This window comes from Mobula birostris, chromosome 7 (genome assembly GCF_030028105.1).
Source record: "Mobula birostris isolate sMobBir1 chromosome 7, sMobBir1.hap1, whole genome shotgun sequence".
Classification (NCBI taxonomy): domain Eukaryota; kingdom Metazoa; phylum Chordata; class Chondrichthyes; order Myliobatiformes; family Myliobatidae; genus Mobula; species Mobula birostris.
Genome location: NC_092376.1, coordinates 46,835,243 through 46,852,450, shown reverse-complemented (window position 1 = coordinate 46,852,450; position 17,208 = coordinate 46,835,243). Strand labels below are relative to the sequence as shown.

General features: G+C 41.2%; 1 protein-coding gene across 1 annotated transcript; it reads left to right on the top strand.

Moving 5' to 3' along the window:
- The first annotated feature begins 1,804 nt into the window (after positions 1 to 1,804).
- On the top strand, positions 1,805 to 12,912 carry sap18 (Sin3A-associated protein). Its single transcript, XM_072263065.1, has 4 exons — positions 1,805 to 1,948; positions 7,829 to 7,938; positions 8,138 to 8,260; positions 12,472 to 12,912. Exons 1-4 carry the CDS (start codon positions 1,835 to 1,837, stop codon positions 12,626 to 12,628), a joined length of 504 nt encoding a protein of 167 aa, XP_072119166.1. The 5' UTR covers positions 1,805 to 1,834; the 3' UTR covers positions 12,629 to 12,912.
- Positions 12,913 to 17,208: the final 4,296 nt, after the last annotated feature.

Below are 17,208 nucleotides of genomic sequence, written 5' to 3'. Positions count from 1 at the left end.
CATCGGATTAATGAATAGACCATGAATCCATGAAACACTGTTTATTTATTTTTAGACTTATTTTAATGTCTTGCACTGCACTGCTGTCACAAAAAGCAAATTTCACAACATATGACAGTGGTAATGAGTCTGATTCTTATTCTAATCACCAACATTTCATTGGTCATCTATGGTTAAAATATCTCAGGCTCATAATTTTTAACAACATTGCAAGACTTTTATAAATGGAAGATTATCTTTAACTCAGTTAGCTTTGGATGCAGTGTTTATCCTCCAGAAGACATATTTTCATTCAGAAATATAATTACTTTCAATATTTATGACTGCTTGTCTACCAGATTTTCAACTTAACTTTTCAATCTATGTCTGTCAACTCACCTTTCATTAAAGTCATCTGCTGAATTTGTTCACACTTATAATCATAGTTGTGGGTTTAACAACATCATTGTCCCTATTCCTTAATTGGTTCCTCATACAACTTTCTCAGATACATTCTATGAACTCCCTCTCCAGCCTGTTTTTGCCAGTTTGGTTTGCCCAGTCTTTGAGGATAATGTTACTTCATAAATATTATGTGCTCCTGTAGCTTTTGTTTTACTTGATTACTGTCGTTATTCTAGCATCTATTTCTCCTTTATTCTCTGTTCTATCTTATTTCTTAATGTGATTGATCAACAACCTGACTATAAAACAAGGAAAAAGCTAGAAATACTTACCTGGTCAGGCACTCCTTGTGGACATACAGTAAGACATAGGAGCAGAATTGGGCTATTCAGCCCATAAAGTTTGCTCCACTATTCAATAATGCCTGATTTATTACCCCTCTCAACCCCATTCTCTCGCCTTCTCTTTGTAACCTTTGACACACTGACTAATCAAGGACCTATAAACATCCACTTTAAATATACCTAGTGACTTGGCTCCACAGCTGACTGTGGCAATGAATTCCACAGATTCACTCACCAGCCCTCTGGCTAAAGAAATTGCTCCTCATCTCTGTTTTAGTGTGATGTCCTTGTGTTCTGTGTCTTTGCCCCTGGTGCTAGACTCTCCCACTGTTGGAAACATCCTCTCCATGTCCACTCTATCTAGGCCTTTCAATATCCAATAGGTTTCAATAAGATCCTCCCTCCCTCTTCCAAACTTCAATGAGTACAGGTCCAGAGCCATCAAACACTTCTCATATGCTATCCCTTTCATTCTGAGCATCATTCTTGTGAATCTCCTCTGTCATACACCCTGGGTCTAATTTATCAGATATTCCCTATGTCCAATCTGTCCTTCCTTCAACCTATTTGCACCTTAAAACTAATGTTTCTCTCTTTTACCCTGTTTTTATGAAAGGTTTTCAATATAAAATGCTAAGTCAACTTCTCTTTCCACGAATATTTCATGACATGCTGCATTTTACATTTTTTTTGTTTCAGATTTCCAGAACCTGCAGATTTTTCTTCGATTGAAATTGAGGTCAATATGGGAGTGAGTATATAGTGAGCATATGCTGTTGATAGGAGTTTTCCAGTAATTAGTGAGCGGGTACAAATTTCAGTTATTGCATAAGTTATTTAGAAAGTTAGCAGCGAAGACTAAGTGCGCAATTCTACGTTAAAGTTTTTGATAATACATTTTAAAATGTTTATAAAGACGAAAATACAAATAGTCAAACGAATGTAGGAAGAAAGGACAACAGACTAGAATTGGATTGAACAGCCAGATTTCGCACGAAATCGAGAGCTGGAGATCGCCGTCCGCTGCCTACATCAAAGATGGCCACCGTAGCAGTCACAGGAACCTTCTGGCGTGCGCATGTGTGCGCGCGGGACACTCGATACCGATGGTGCGGTCGCCATCACTGAGGGAACGGCGGGGAGGGAACATGGCCGTGGAGTCCAGAGTCACACAGGAGGAGATTAAGAAGGAGCCAGAAAAACCGGTGGATCGGGAAAAAGTAAGTATTGTTGATGGTGATGATGGCGCGTAGTTTATACGAAACCGCGGAGACTGAGGTTGGGTCGAGGCCGTCACTCACTCGGGTGAGTGAGATGGCTGGAGGAAGCGACAAGGTGCTGCCGCCACGACTACCAGCCCCTCTCTCCGTGCCCAATGCCGGTTGGGGATGGACAGCTGCATCTGAGCACTTAACGTTTAACTTTTAAATGGTGGGTGGTGGTCGTTGAGGGCGAAGCGTTTCTCCGAGTCTGGACGAGCTTAGTTAGGGAAGGCGGCCTGGGGAAGCGGTGGGGCCTTCCCCGACTGGCGGCGGCTCAAGGTGCTGCTTGGATTGCTGCAGGCAGCTGGAGTTACACGGTCGCACAATTCGCTGAGAAATGTCGAGACACAAAATAACTGACCACAAATGTTTCAAAAAATGGGTAGGACATAAAGAGCCCTGAAGAAATTAACTCTGCTCAAAATGAAAGGGAAGAGGAGACGTTGTATTTGACCAGATGGGTTCCCATGAATTGATAAAGTCGTTTCATGTCATTTAGGGTCATTATTGCTTCAGTTATATAATTTTGGGCAGTCTTTTCAGATCGAGAGTACGCTTAAGAGTACAAAATGTTTACACTCTGGTTCTGACGTTACTATTGAGTTGATTGAAATCTTTAAATTCTTCCATTGATGGACCATGATGTAAGTAATTTGTAATATAGTTCATCCTTTGTTTCAGTAAGATTTTTGTGTGCTCATGCACTTCAAAATACTTGATTGTGTGAATTGGATTGGTTTTTTCAATGTCATTTTGGAAAAGGATACTTTTCAGATTGTAATTTATCAGTTTCCTAAATTCTGAACGGAGAGAGTTGATAGAGGGGAAATGATAGATGTAGTGTTTAGTCTACCAAAATGCATTTGACCAAGTGTCACGTCGGAGGCTGGTGCATAAATTAAAAGTCCATGGTATAAGAGGGAGTGGAAACTGGCTGTCTCATAGAAAAGCTAGAATAACTGCATCCCTTTCAGACTGGAATAGTGGAGTAATACATGGACCAGTTCTTGGCCTGCATGTTCACTTTTCTCATCAGTGATCTGGACGAAGATTTGTATGTGAAGAATTGTAGAGTTCCCACATTTGCAGAAAATAGATGGAAGGGCATACTGTGATTCTTCAGTGGCATAAAAATTTAGAGAGTGGAGTTTAAAAAAAAAGAGCTTGATGTGAGGAATTGTGAAATGCTCTTTTGGTAAAGGAAATCAAAAGCAGGTTGTTATCTAAACAGAAGCATCTAGCTTTCTACTGCATTAATCTCAAAAATCATGGGCAGGCAGGCTGAATAAGTAGTCAAGAAGGCAAATGGCATTTTAGCATTCATTGTAAAAGGTTTGGAGTTTAAAAACAGGCGAGTTTGGTTGCAATTGTACAGAATGTTGGTGACGTCTGACCATACTGTGTATGGTTTTAGTCCCCTTATCTTGGAAAGAGTATAAGTAACATTTGAGGCAATACAAAGGAGGCTTGTCTTATCAAGACAGACAAAATACTTTGGGCATGTATTATATGGAATTTAGAATAAAGAGGTGGTGATCTTATTCAATCATAAGATTCTGAGGGTGTTTGACAGGGTAGACATTGGGATATTTTTGGTAGTGGAGAGTCTTAATGGAATGTAACTACAAGAGGTCTGTATATAGAAATTTCTTTTTTGCAGAAGATGAATCTGTCTTGGCTGCTGGTGGAAATTGAAGCATTAGAAGTAATAACATTAAAGTGGATAAATATTTCACATCAGATGATAGGTGTAAGGAGGAATCACATAGAAGAATTGAACTCTGCATAGATTAGCTATGATCATATTCAGTAGTGGGAAAAGATTAAAGGGTCTGATAGCCTACTGCTGCTCTTAAACACGAGAAAATAACATCACTTGACAGGGATTGTGGGGCTATATATTGAGGAGACTTGGTATGTCACCAAAGACTCTCACAAATTTTCACAGATGTTCCTTGGAGAGCATTCTAACCGGTTGTATCGCAGTCTGGTGTGGAGGGACTACGGCATTGGATTGGAAAAGGCTGCAAGAAGTTTTAAACTCTGTCAGCTCCATCATGGTCACTTGCCTCCCCAGCATCCAGGATATGTTAAAGGTGCATCTATCATTTAGGACCCCATCACCCAGGACGTGCCCTCTTCTCATTGCTACCATCAAAGAGGTGCAGAGTTCTCAACACGCACACTCAACGCTTCAGGAATAGCTTCTTCCCCTCTGCCATCAGATTTATGATGGACAATGAACCACAAACATTTCCTTAGCATTTTCCTCTCTCTTTTTGCACTACTCATTTAACTTAATTTTCTTCACTATATATACTTATTATAATTTAGATTCTGCCCTCTTGTACAGTGCTGTGCAAGTCTTGGGTACATGTATATAGCTCGGGTGCATAAGACTTTTGCATAGTACTGTATTTGTCAACGTGGAGTGGAGAGTAAGTCTGGCGGGAGCAAAGGACGTTGGGAATGGTGAGGGTAGAGTGCTGTGGGACAGGTGACAGAGAAGGAATGGCCCTGAGACACTTGATTCCAGTTGGTTTGTCGATAATTACGGAATGTCACTCCGTGTGCTTCCTGCTCCCTCTCTTCCTTTCCCAACCTGATTTCTCCCCCCCCCCCCCCGACCCCTTTCCGCTCTCAGTCCACAATAGAGAGCCATATCAGAATCGGGTTTATCATCACTCACGTATGTCATGTTTTTTTTTTGTGGCAGCAATACCATGCAATACATATATGCCTAAGACTGGTCAGTTGCCATATTTTAAGTAAATTCATTCACTGAATCATTTAAGATGGCCTTGCACTTCTGCAAAACAAAAAATCCTTTACCAACTTGTTTGCACTGTACAGGATTGTCAACAATAAAAGTTCCTCAAGGCATCACTGGGTAATGTAGGTCACTTCAGAATCGGGTTTATTAACTCCATTATGTGTCGTGACATTTGTTAACTTAGCAGCAGTTCAATGCAATACATAATTTAGAAAGGTGGGAAATTTAGTAAGTAAGTAAATCAATTACAGTGAGTTCAATGTTCATTTAGGAATCATATGGCAGAGGGGAAGAAGCTGTTCCTGAATTGCTGACTGTCTGCCTTCAGGCTTCTGTACCTCCTTCTTGATGCTAACAAGAGAAGAGGGCATGCCCTGGGTGATGGGATCTTAATATTGGATGTCGTCTTACTGAGGCACTGCTCCTTGAAGATGTCTTGGGTATTACGGAGGCTAGTACCCAAGATGGAACTGATTTAATTTTACAACTTTCTGTAGCTGCTTTTGGTCCTGTGCAGTAGCACCCCCCCCCCCCCATACCAGACAGTGATGTAGCCTGTCAGAATGCTCTCTACGGTACATCTATAGAATTTTGTGTTTTAGCTGACAAACCAAATTTCTTCAAACTCCTAATGAAATACACCACTGTCTTGCCTTCTTTATAGATGCATTAATATGTTGGACCAGGTTAGATCCTCAGAACATGAAATTTCTCACTCTTTCCACTTCTGATCCCTCTGAGGGTTCGTTCATTTGTCCTTGTCTTACATTTCCTGAAGATTATAATCAGCTCTTTGGTCTTACTGACATTGATTGCAAAGTACTCAACTAGCTGGTATATCTCGCTCCTGTATGCCCTCTCATCTCCATCTGAGATTCTACCAACAATGGTTGTTTCATCAGCAAATTTATCTATGGTATTTCGGTTATTCCAAGCCACACAGTCATGGGAATAGAGCAGAGGGCTAAGCACACACCCCTGAGGTGTGCCAGTGTTGATCGTCAGCAAGGAGGTGATATTATCGCCAATCTGCACAGATTGTGGTTTTCTGATTTAGTAGAGGATCCAATTGCAGAAAAAGGTAGAGGCCCAGGTTGGTGATCAGGGTCATGGGAACAATGGTGTTAAATACTGAGCTAGTCAACAAACAGCATCCTGCCATAGGTGTTTGTATTGTCCAGGTGATCTAAGGCCATGTGAAGAGCCATTGAGATTGCATCTGCCGTAGACCTATTGTGGTGATAGGCAAATTGCAGTGGGTCCAGGTCCTTGCTGAGGCAGGAGTTTATTCTAGCCATGACCAACCTCTCAAAAGAATTTCATTACTATAGATATGAGTGCTACTGGACAATAGTCAATAAGGCAGCTCACAGTACTCCTCTTAGGCACTAGTATAATTGTTATCTTTTTGAAGCAGATGGGAACTTCGGACTGTAGCAGTGAGAGGTTGAAAATGTCCTTGGATATTCTTGCCAGTTGGTTGGGACAAGTTTTCAGAGCCTTAACAGGTACCCCATCGGCGCCTGCCACCTTGTGAGCGTTTACCCTCCTTAAAGACAGCCTAACGTCGGCTTCCAAGACAGATCACAGTATGCAACAGGGATCTTCACAGCTGTAGTTATATTCTCCCTTTCAAAGTGGCAGTGGAAGGCGTTGAGCCCCTCTGGTAGTGAAGCATCACTGCCATTCATGATATTAGGTTTCACTTTGTAGGAAGAAATGTCTTGCAAACCCTGCTAGAGTTGATGTGCATTCGATGTCACCTCCAACCTTGCTTGGAATTGTCTCTTCCTGTATCTTAGAGCCATCTCTCAGTGAAGGCAATTTTGATGAACTGAATACGTCTTCCTTAGTTAGTGTTCAATTAAACATTCCACGATAATGCCCGAGAGAGTAGATTTACGCAGTAATTTTAAGTAACCATGCATTGAGTGAAGCAAAACATGAAGTGATAAGAGTTTGAATCTCATATGTATTTAAGGTAAACCATGTAGCATTTTTAAAAATAAACTCTTTGAAGGTGGTTGAGCTACTGTACTTAATCATGGAGTTTTAAATAGGAAGTTAATAAAACTAATCTATTTCACTGCAGACTATTGGAGCTATTGTGAATACATAACAATTTTTGAAAAACAATGTAATTTTATAAGACTAAATAGCTTTCCTATAGACCCCACTGTTGTTTACATAGGGAGCAAAAATCTCAGACCTGTTGGACAAGCTCGATGGCCGTGGCTCCTCCAGAACTACTCTTGGAGTCTTCCACTTGCTTCAGTCACAGTCACGCTGTCTTTTCCCTGGACTGAATTTAAGTGTTCAGGCCTGACTGCCTCCTGAAACAGTGTCCAGGTAACTCTCTGCCTTTTTGATCTGTCACAGTGCTTGAAGTTGGTGACCTGGAATCTTAGTTTCTCAAGCAACCAATGCGTGCTGCCAGTGGCACCCAGGAAGCAGAATAGGGTCTACCAGCTCCCACATAATGCAGCTACAACACGTCACCTGATCCTGCATCCTACTTTAACTAGTTGTAATTTGGTGTCTTTTTATTTCATTACTAAGTCAGTAACCTTGTAAGTCTCAACTATAATTCTCTCTACTATGGCCGTGCTTGAAACCCTGCAAGGGAGTACATGTGGATCCATTCAGCTAAACTGTTTCCATGACTACAGCAAGGACAGTGCAGATCTCATGAGTCTTAGCAAACCTTTATGCAGCTATGGATTTTAACCTTACATTGTAATGTCATGCAGTAGAAATGTCAATGGGTCAATATTAGAAATAAAAAGTATGTAATTTTAATGTGATTTCAGTTTTCAACACTACATTATCTAGTTTGAAGATGGCATGTTGTGTACATGTGTAACAATTTTTTTTTTAATTCTCATGATCCAATCACAGAAACAATACCTGGACATTTTATTTCTCAATACCGTTATTAATTATTGGGTCAGTTTCACATAATTGGTCCTGCTGTACAGCTTATAGTGGATCTAGAAAAATGTTAAGATGCTCTGTTGACTTTTTCCCCATGTTGCATTATTTATATTTTACATTTATCTGTTTAGACCTGCCCTCTGTTGCTGAGAGTATTCACAACTAATAATGGAAGACATCACAGAATGGATGACTTTGCGAGAGGGAATGTCCCATCTAGTGAGCTTCAGATCTACACTTGGTTAGTATTGTTCTTATTAACTCAGTTCTGATGATTATGCTATTTTTGTAGTGATGGCCATAGTCTTGGCATTCGTCTATGTAAAAGAAGCCAACAATATAAAAACATCTATGCTCAAGCCTGTACACGTGCTTCTTGTACTAATAATTCTTTGGAAGATTTGCTTTATAAATGTAAACAGCAGTTTTTTCCATTTAAGGATGGATGCAACATTAAAAGAGTTAACAAGTTTAGTAAAAGAAGTTTACCCAGAAGCACGGAAGAAAGGAACACACTTCAGCTTTGCAATTGTGTATCCAGATCCAAAAAGACCTGGTTACAGGTTAGTATAAGATCACCAAATTCACTGTACATCAGACTCTGCAAGCGCATAATATCTTAATTAGCATTTCCAAGTTATATCCTTGTAGAGGTGACACAACAAAAGGTCATTTGCTAATATTGTCTTCAGTTGCCCTTTTTGTTTGCTAACATTTTGGAAATGACATATCTTTGTATTGGGGTAATGGACTGCAAGGTTGCTTAAACACAGGACATTTTGTCAATTAGTGCAGATGTCTGATGTAAATTTGTAATCTTTAATGCCAATATTAAAGATAAATGAACATTAATGCATGAAGTGATGACTCTGTGAAGGATAAGTTTAAATATAAATCATACATAAAGCACATACAGTTTTAAGGGACTATTAAAGTTAAGTTCAACATAAAAGTTAATTGTAAAGGTTTAAGGGTTTTTCCTACAGGTGTACTGGTCAGGGAGAGCGAGGAGGTGATAGAAAGGAGTTATAGGCAAGTGGTCACACTGGGGCCACAGGAGACAGACAGGTGGGTCACAGTCGGGAAGGGGAAGAGTCAGGTACTAGAGAGTACCCCTGTGGCTGTACCCCTTGACAATAGGTACTCCTATTTGAGTACTGTTGGGGGGGACAGCCTTCCTGGGGGAAGCGGCAGTGGCCGAGCCTCTGGCACAGAGTCTGCCCCTGTGGCTCAGAAGGGTAGGGAAGAGGAAGGCAGTAGTGATAGGGGACTCTATAGCAAGGGGGTCAGACAGGCGATTCTGTGGACGCAAGAAAGAAACTCGGATGGTAATTTGCCTCCCAGGTGCCAGGGTCCGGGACGTTTTGGATCTTGTCCAAGATATCCTGCGGTGGGAGGGAGAACAGCCAGAAGTTGTGGTACATATTGGTACCAATGACATGGGTAGGAAAAGGAAAGAGGTCCTGAAAAAAGACTACAGGGAGTTAGGAAGGAAGTTGAGAAATGGGACCGCAAAAGTAGTAATCTCGGGATTACTGCCTGTACCACGCGACAGTGAGAAAAGGAATAGGATGAGGTGGAGGATAAATGCGTGGCTGAGGGATTGGAGCAGGGGGCAGGGATCCAGATTTCTGGATCATTGGGACTTCTTTTGGGGCAGATGTGACCTGTACAAAAAGGATGAGTTGCACTCGAATCCCAGGGGGACCAATATCCTGGCGGGGAGATTTGCTAAGGCTACTGGGGAGAGTTTAAACTAGAATTGTTGGGGGGTGGGAACTGAACTGAAAAGACTGGGAAGAGGAGGTTGGCTCACAAATAGAGAAAGCTTGTAGACAGTGCAAGAAGGAGGATAGGCAGGTGATAGAGGAAGGATGTGCTCAGACCGAAGGTTTGAGATGTGTCTATTTTAATGCAAGGAGTGTTGTGAACAAAGTGGATGAGCTTAGAGCGTGGATCAGTGCTTGGAGATATGATGTGGTGGCCATTACAGAGACTTGGATTGCTCAGGGACAGGAATGGCTACTTCAAGTGCCGGGTTTTAGATGTTTCAGAAAGGACAGGAAGGGAGGCAAAAGAGATGGGGGTGTAGCACTGTTGATCAGAGATGGTGTCACAGCTGCAGAAAAGGTGGACGCCCTGGAGGGATTGTCTATGGAGTCTCTGTGGGTGGAAGTTAGGAACAGGAAGGGGTCAATAACTTTACTGGGTGTTTTTTATAGGCTGCTCAATAGTAACAGGGATATCAAGGAGCAGATAGGGAAACAGATGCTGGAAAGGTGTAATAATAACAGAGTTGTCATGATGAGAGATTTTAATTTCCCAAATATCGATTGGCATCTCCCTAGAGCGAGGGGTTTAGATGGGGTGGAGTTTGTTAGGTGTGTTCATGAAGGTTTTTTGACACAATATGTAGATAAGCCTACAAGAGGAGAGGCTGTACTTGATTTGGTATTGGGAAATGAACCTGGTCAGGTGTCGGATCTCTCAGTGGGAGAGCATATTAGAAATGGTGATCATAATTGTGTCTCCTTTACAATAGCATTAGAGAGAGATAGGAACAGACAAGTTAGAAAAGCATTTAATTGGAGTAAGGGGAATAATGAGGCTATCAGGCAGGAAATTGGAGGCTTAAATTGGAAACAGATGTTCTCAGGGAAAAGTACGGAAGAAATGTAGCAAATATTCAGGGGATATTTGTGTGGAGTTCTGTATACGTATGTTCCAATGAGACAGAGAAGTTATGGTAGGGTACAGAAACCGTGGTGTACAAAGGCTGCAATAAATCTAGTCAAGAATAAAAGAAAAGCTTACAAAAGGTTCAGAGAGCTTAGGTAATGTTAAGAGATGTAGAAGATTATAAGGCTAATAGGAAGGAGTTTAAGAAAGAAATTAGGAGAGCCAGAAGGGGCCATGAGAAAGCCTTGGCGGGCAGGATTAAGGAAAACCCCAAGGCATTCTACAAGTATGTGAAGAGCAAGAGGATAAGACGTGAAAGAATAGGACCTATCAAGTGTGACAGTGGGAAAGTGTGTATGGAACTGGAGGAAATAGCAGAGGTACTTAATACTTCAGTATTCACTATGGAAAAGGTTCTTGGTGATTGTAGTGATGACTTTCAGCAGACTGAAAAGCTTGAGCATGTAGATATTAAGAAGGAGGATGTGCTGGAGCTTTTGGAAAGCTTCAAGTTGGGTAAGTTGCCGGGACTGGATGAGATGTACCCCAGGCTATTGTGGGAGGCGAGGGAAGGGATTGCTGAGCATCTGGCGATGATCTTTGCATCATCAATGGGGACAGGAGAGGTTCCGTGGGATTGGAGGGTTGCGAAGGTTGTTCCTTTATTCAAGAAAGGGAGTAGAGATAGCCCAGGAAATTATAGACCAGTGAGTCTTACCTCAGTGGTTGGTAAGTTGATGGAGGTCCTGAGAGGCAGGATTTATGAAGATTTGGAGAGGTATAATATGATTAGGAATAGTCAGTGTGGCTTTGTCAAGGGCAGGTCGTGCCTTATGAGCCTGATTGAAATTTTTGAGGATGTGACTAAACACACTGATGAAAGAAGAGCAGTAGGTGTAGCGTATATGGATTTCAGCAAGGCATTTGTTAAGGTACCCCATGCAAGGCTTATTCAGAAAGTAAAGAGGCATGGGATCCAAAGGTATATTGCTTTGTGGATCCAGAACGGCTTGCCCACAGAAGGCAAGGGGTGGTTGTAGATGGGTCATATTCTGCATGGAGGTTGGTCACCAGTGTGGTGCCTCAGGGATCTGTTCTGGGACCCTTACTCTTTGTGATTTTTATAAATGACTTGGATGAGGAAGTGGAGGGATGGGTTAGTAAGTTTGCTGATGACACAAAGGTTGGAGGTGTTGTGGATAATGTGGAGGACTGTCAGAGGTTACAACAGGACATTGATAGGATGCAAAACTGGGCTGAGAAGTGGCAGATGGAGTTCAACCCAGATAAGTGTGAAGTGGTTCATTTTGGTAGGTGAAATATGATGGCAGGATATAGTATTAATGGTAAGACTCTTGGCAGTGTGGCTGATCAGAGATCTTGGGGTTGGGGTCCAAGTCCATAGGAGGCTTAAAGCAGCTGTGCAGGTTGACTCTGTGGTTAAGAAGGCGTACAGTGTATTGGCCTTCATCAATCGTAGAATTTAATATAGGAGCTGAGAGGTAATGTTGCAGCTATATAGGACCTAGGTCAGACACCATTTGGAGTACTATGCTCAGTTCTGGTCGCCTCACTACAGGAAGGATGTGGAAGCCAGACAAAGGGTGCAGAGGAAATTTACAAGGATGTTGCCTGGATTGGGGAACATGCCTTATGAATAGGTTGAGTGAACTCAGCCTTTTCTCCTTGGAGTGACGGAGGATGAGAGGTGACTTGATAGAGGTGTATAAGATGATGAGAGGCATTGATCATGTGGATAGTCAGAGGCTTTTTCCCAGGTCTGAAATGGTTGCCACATGAGGACACGGTGCTGGGGTGTAGGTACAGAGGAGATGTCAGGGGTAAGTTTTTTACACAGAGAGTGGTAAGTGCGTGGAATGGGCTGTCGGCAACAGTGGTAGAGGCAGATACGATAAGGTCTTTTTAAGAGACATGTAGATAGGTACATGGAGCTTAGTAAAATAGAGGGCTATAGGTAAGCCTAGTAACTTTGTGGGCCGAAGGGCCTGTATTGTGCTGTGGGTTTTCTATGTTCTATGTGTATAGAAGAAAATTTACACTTGTTGGCTAACTTGTGCTTTTTTTTAAATCATAGAGTAAAAGAAATTGGCACCACTGTTTCAGGAAGGAAAGGACCAGATGACTCTATGACATTACAATCACAAAAATTTCAGATTGGGGACTATCTGGACATTGCAATAACACCGCCTAGTCGAGCACCACCACCTCCTGGCCGTATGAGACCTTATTAACGTTCTTTTCCCATCCCCTTTTGTTGGGGTGATGTTGGGAAACCTCATAATTAGGTTTTGTTTGGAACAGGTGGGCCTTTATGGAATATTTGTTAGTGGCCCTGCTACAATCTAACTGTTACGGAAAACAAAACAAAGTATGCCATATTCCAATTCCATTGTAAGCAAATGTATTTTTGGAAATTTGCAGTACTGATTTGTAGCGTTTGTGTGTTGTATCTTCATAGTTGTGGATTTTGATTAGTCATTTATTTGGAATTTAATAAAGGTAAGCCTTTTGTGAACTTTATTTCTCAACATTAATACAATTTACACAAATTTGGGAGGAAGAGTAGGAGAGTCACCAATCACCAGAAACAATTAAGTATATATATTTGTATTGACTACACTTCTCTGCTTCACTGAATAGAAATTTAGCAATATTCATGCTTATCATTCAGGCTAAATACTGTGCTTCATTCAAACCCATTTCCCACTGTCTTTTAAGAATCTATGCAGGTAAAGAAATCCTAAATTACTGCAATGTTGGAGATTAAAAAGCAGAGTAGAGTGGGATTGGTGAACAGGGAATTAGAGTGGCAGGATACTGGAAGCTCAGGATTAGCTTTCCAGCTGTTCTGCACTAGGTCACATTCTTGTCCATAGTAGAGGTTACTGTTATTTGGAAATGGTAGTGAGTTGCTGTTTCACTATGTGGATTATTTGAAGGTATTAGAAGCAGGGAATCTGTTTGTAGAGAGGAAAGGGGTGGAATTCTGTTGAAGGTGAAGAAATTATGGAGGTTGAACCAATAGCTGGTGAGCTGGAAGGTGAGAACAGAATAGTGAGAGCAGCTATGTACAGAAACCAAGGAGGTACAGTTGAGAGCCCTGTCGGTTATCTTTGAAGGAAAACTATAGTTAAGAAAAATGAACAATCACTGTTGTAGAAAGCCTGGGCAGTAGTTATTTGACATGGAGGCTGAAATGGAACTCTTACTGGTTGCTGGGGGTAGGAAAAGTTGGTGTAGTCAAGAAAGGTGCAGTTATTGTAGGTTTATAATGGATGTTGGTAGTTAATTTATTTCCTTAAAAGAGACATCAAGGAGGGAGAGTCAGGATAGAAACTGGCAGCAGAAGTGAAGTTCTGTATAAGCACACAAAGTAGCAAAAATCAGTAAACAACCTCATGGGAAAATGTTGAGAAGAGATCTGAAAAGGAAATGGAGATCAGTCAATGTATCCAACAGAGACACTGTTAACTTGGATCCGTGAGCTCCCTGGTTACACTCATGACGTGGAGAAATCATTGTTTTAAATATATCCAATGATCTAGCCTTCACTACCCTTGTTAGAAAATTCCAGAAATTCACCATGCTAAGTTCCCACTCCGTTCGGTTTTAAATGACTTTCTCCCATATTGAAACTGTGCTCCCTTTGCTATTTTTTTAGCTACTCATGGTAGGAACAACTCTTTTCCTAGATACTAAGGCTAGTAAATTTCTTTTGGACCACTTCCAATGCTGGTATAACTTAACTCTCACCAATTATCTTGCACAATTGTAACATGAATTCCTTTTTCTAAACTGTAGCCCTTGTGCCTGCTAAAATTTTGCAATTTGTTCACCAAAGAACACTGAGATTCCTCTGTACTTTATATTACAGTCTTTCTCCATTTATTTAATAATTTGCCTTCTGATTCCTCTTAAGTGCCTGACCTTACATTTTCCTACATTAAGCCACATTTATCAAGTTTTCGTGTATTCACTCAACATACCCACATCTCACTGCAGGGTCTAAATATCCTCACTGCAACGTACCTGCCAACATACTGTATTATCATTGACAAATTTAGATATAATGCACTCTACAACCCCCCCCCCGCCCCCCAGTTCAATACAAATATAAAGTAACCAAGGCAACTGGTCTGTGGAACTGAGTTATATCCTTCCATCCTGAAAAATACAGGTTTATTCTGACCACTATGCAACAGAGCTTCATTCCATGCTTAAATACTTTCCCCAAAACCACGGCTCTTGGAATATCAGCTTTAAATGTGGCACATTGTTGAATGCCAGATGAAATGCGGTAGTCTTTGGGGTAACTGCAAGGTCTGTGTCTTTGCTATTGCTTAGCTCACTCTTGTGCTTGGTAGTAGATGCGCTTCTTTTTGCCAGGGGGAGGGGGGTATTGTTGCCATGCTACCACTTACGCCCAGGACGGGGGAGACTTTGGGGTTCTCACATAACTGTTCATTCCTTGGGGCATTTCTGTTTTCTTGGATGTTTTGTGAAGAAAAAGCAGTTCAAGATGTATATTGTATACATTTCTCTGACATTAAATTGGACCTTTGAAATCAACTTTACATCTACAAGATGCCCCTCTATCGACTCTGCTTACTTCTTGAAGAGCTTTAGTTGTCATAAAACTATTTTCTTGTCTTGAATCCATTGACTGTCTCTAAATGACTAGCTCCACTTGGTTTTGTACAAACTATCCTTGATGTAGCACAGTAAGTCTAAAACAAAGTAAATAGTCAATTGTGCACACTCCCACCAGGTTTTCATCCATGAAATCTGTGGTGCTAAGTACCTTAAATTATTACAGGCTTTAATGGAAAAGTTTAATCATATAGTATTAGTAAATATCCATAAGTTAGGCAGGAAAAACAAAGAAAAATAGAAATCCTGATCATAAGCATAAATTTTCAAACTTACATCTGTACAAATTTTAAATTCCCATTAAAAAGGCTAAAATTGTGGTAGTTCTTTTCACTTTCATTTACACCTGCATAAATAAAATCATGCACTAATGAAAAATACACAGCATACCACACATCTAGTTCATACTGACCTGCCTAGTGCCATCTCGACTATATTCCTTTAAACCCCTCAACCATGTATTTATTCAAACTTTCTTACATGTTACAACTGAACCTGCGTCTACCACTTTCACCAGCAGCTCATTCCACACTCATACCACCCTTAGTGAAGAATGTTCTCCTCAATTACCTTTTTATTTCATCTTTCACCCTGAACCTATGACCTCTAGTTCTTCTCACCTAACGTGAGAGGAAAAACCCTACATGCATCCATTCTATCTATATCTCTAATAATTTTGTACATCTCTAAGATCTATAAGTTGTTGAAGGCAGAGGTGTATATGGATTTTAGTAAGGCATTTGAAGTTCTCCACGGTAGGCTCATTCAGAAAATCAGGAGGCATGAGATCCAGGGAAACTCAGGTGCATGTATTCAGAATTGGCTTGCCTGCAGAAGGCAGAGGGTGGTAGTAGATTCTGCCTGCATGTCAGTTTCCAGCAACTTCAGGAATTTGTTCTGGGACCCCACTGTCTGTGATTTTATAAATGACTTGGATGAGGAAATGGATGGGTTAATTTGCAGATGACATGGAGGTTGGTGAAGTTCTGGATAGTATGGTAGGTTGTAATGGAACTGACAGGATGCAGAGCTGAGCTGAGAAGTGGCAGATGGAGTTCAACCTGGAATAGTGTGAAGTGATACATAGTACAGGGTTAACGACAGGATTTTTAACTGCGTGGAGGAACCGAGGAATCTTGGGGTCCATGTCCAAAGTTCCCTCAAGTTTGCCAGGATGGTTAAAGTGGTGATGGTCAGGGGACGAGAAGCCACAAAGTACTGTTTCAACTCTTATAAAAACTCTGGTTAGACCATACTTGTAGCATTGTAAACAACAGGAATTCTGCAGATGCTGGGAATTCAAGCAACACACATCAAAGTTGCTGGTGAACACAGCAGGCCAGGCAGCATCTCTAGGAAGAGGTACAGTGGACGTTTCAGGCCGAGACCCTTCATCAGGACTGTTCAGTTTTGATCTTCTCATTATAGGGAACTTTAGAGAGAATGCAGAGGAGATTTACCAAGATGCTGTCTGGATTAGAGCATGTCTTATGAGAAAAGGTTTTTCTCTTTGGAGAAAAGGAGGATGAGAAAAGACTTGATAAAGGTTAGAGGTGTACAAAAGGCATCGATTGACAGCACCTTTTTACCTTATTCCCCTAACGTGGCAATGGTTAATATATATTTTAAAGGTGATTTTAGAAATGGGGGGGGGGAGAGCAGAGGTGTGTGTGTTTTTAATATATACACAGAGAGTGGTAAGTGCATGGAATGCATGCATTATGGAGACTTAGGCAGGCACATGGCTGAAAGAAAAAGCTTTATGGGAGGGAAAGGTTGGATTGATCTTAGCGTAGGTTAAAAGGTTGGCACAACGTCAAAGGCGCGGTACCGTTCTATGTTCATCTAACTCATTAATATAGATGATAAACAACAAAATGAGAAATGATCCCTGTGGCTCAGCACTCATCACTCTTCAGTCAGAGACAGCCATCCACTCTACCTTTGGGCTCCTCCTGCTAAGCCAATGTTGTTTCTAACTGGCTACTTTATCCCGATGGCTAACAATAGAAAATAAAAATGTAAGTACTAGATTAGCAGAAAGGACAATACATGGAAACGAGTTTGATCTGGGGTTTCCTCAGTGATTTCCCCCCCAGCTGTTTCTTGATGGTAGTTCTTCAAATGAAATGTTTGAAATCCTCATGTACCCCAAGTGTAT

Coding starts and splice junctions, on each gene's coding strand:
- sap18 (XM_072263065.1), top strand. CDS start 1,835: ATGGTGCGGTCGCCATCACTGAGGGAACGGCGGGGAGGGAACATGGCC. Junction 1,949..7,828: donor AACCGGTGGATCGGGAAAAA/GTAAGTATTGTT, acceptor TTATCTGTTTAG/ACCTGCCCTCTGTTGCTGAG. Junction 7,939..8,137: donor GAGCTTCAGATCTACACTTG/GTTAGTATTGTT, acceptor TTTCCATTTAAG/GATGGATGCAACATTAAAAG.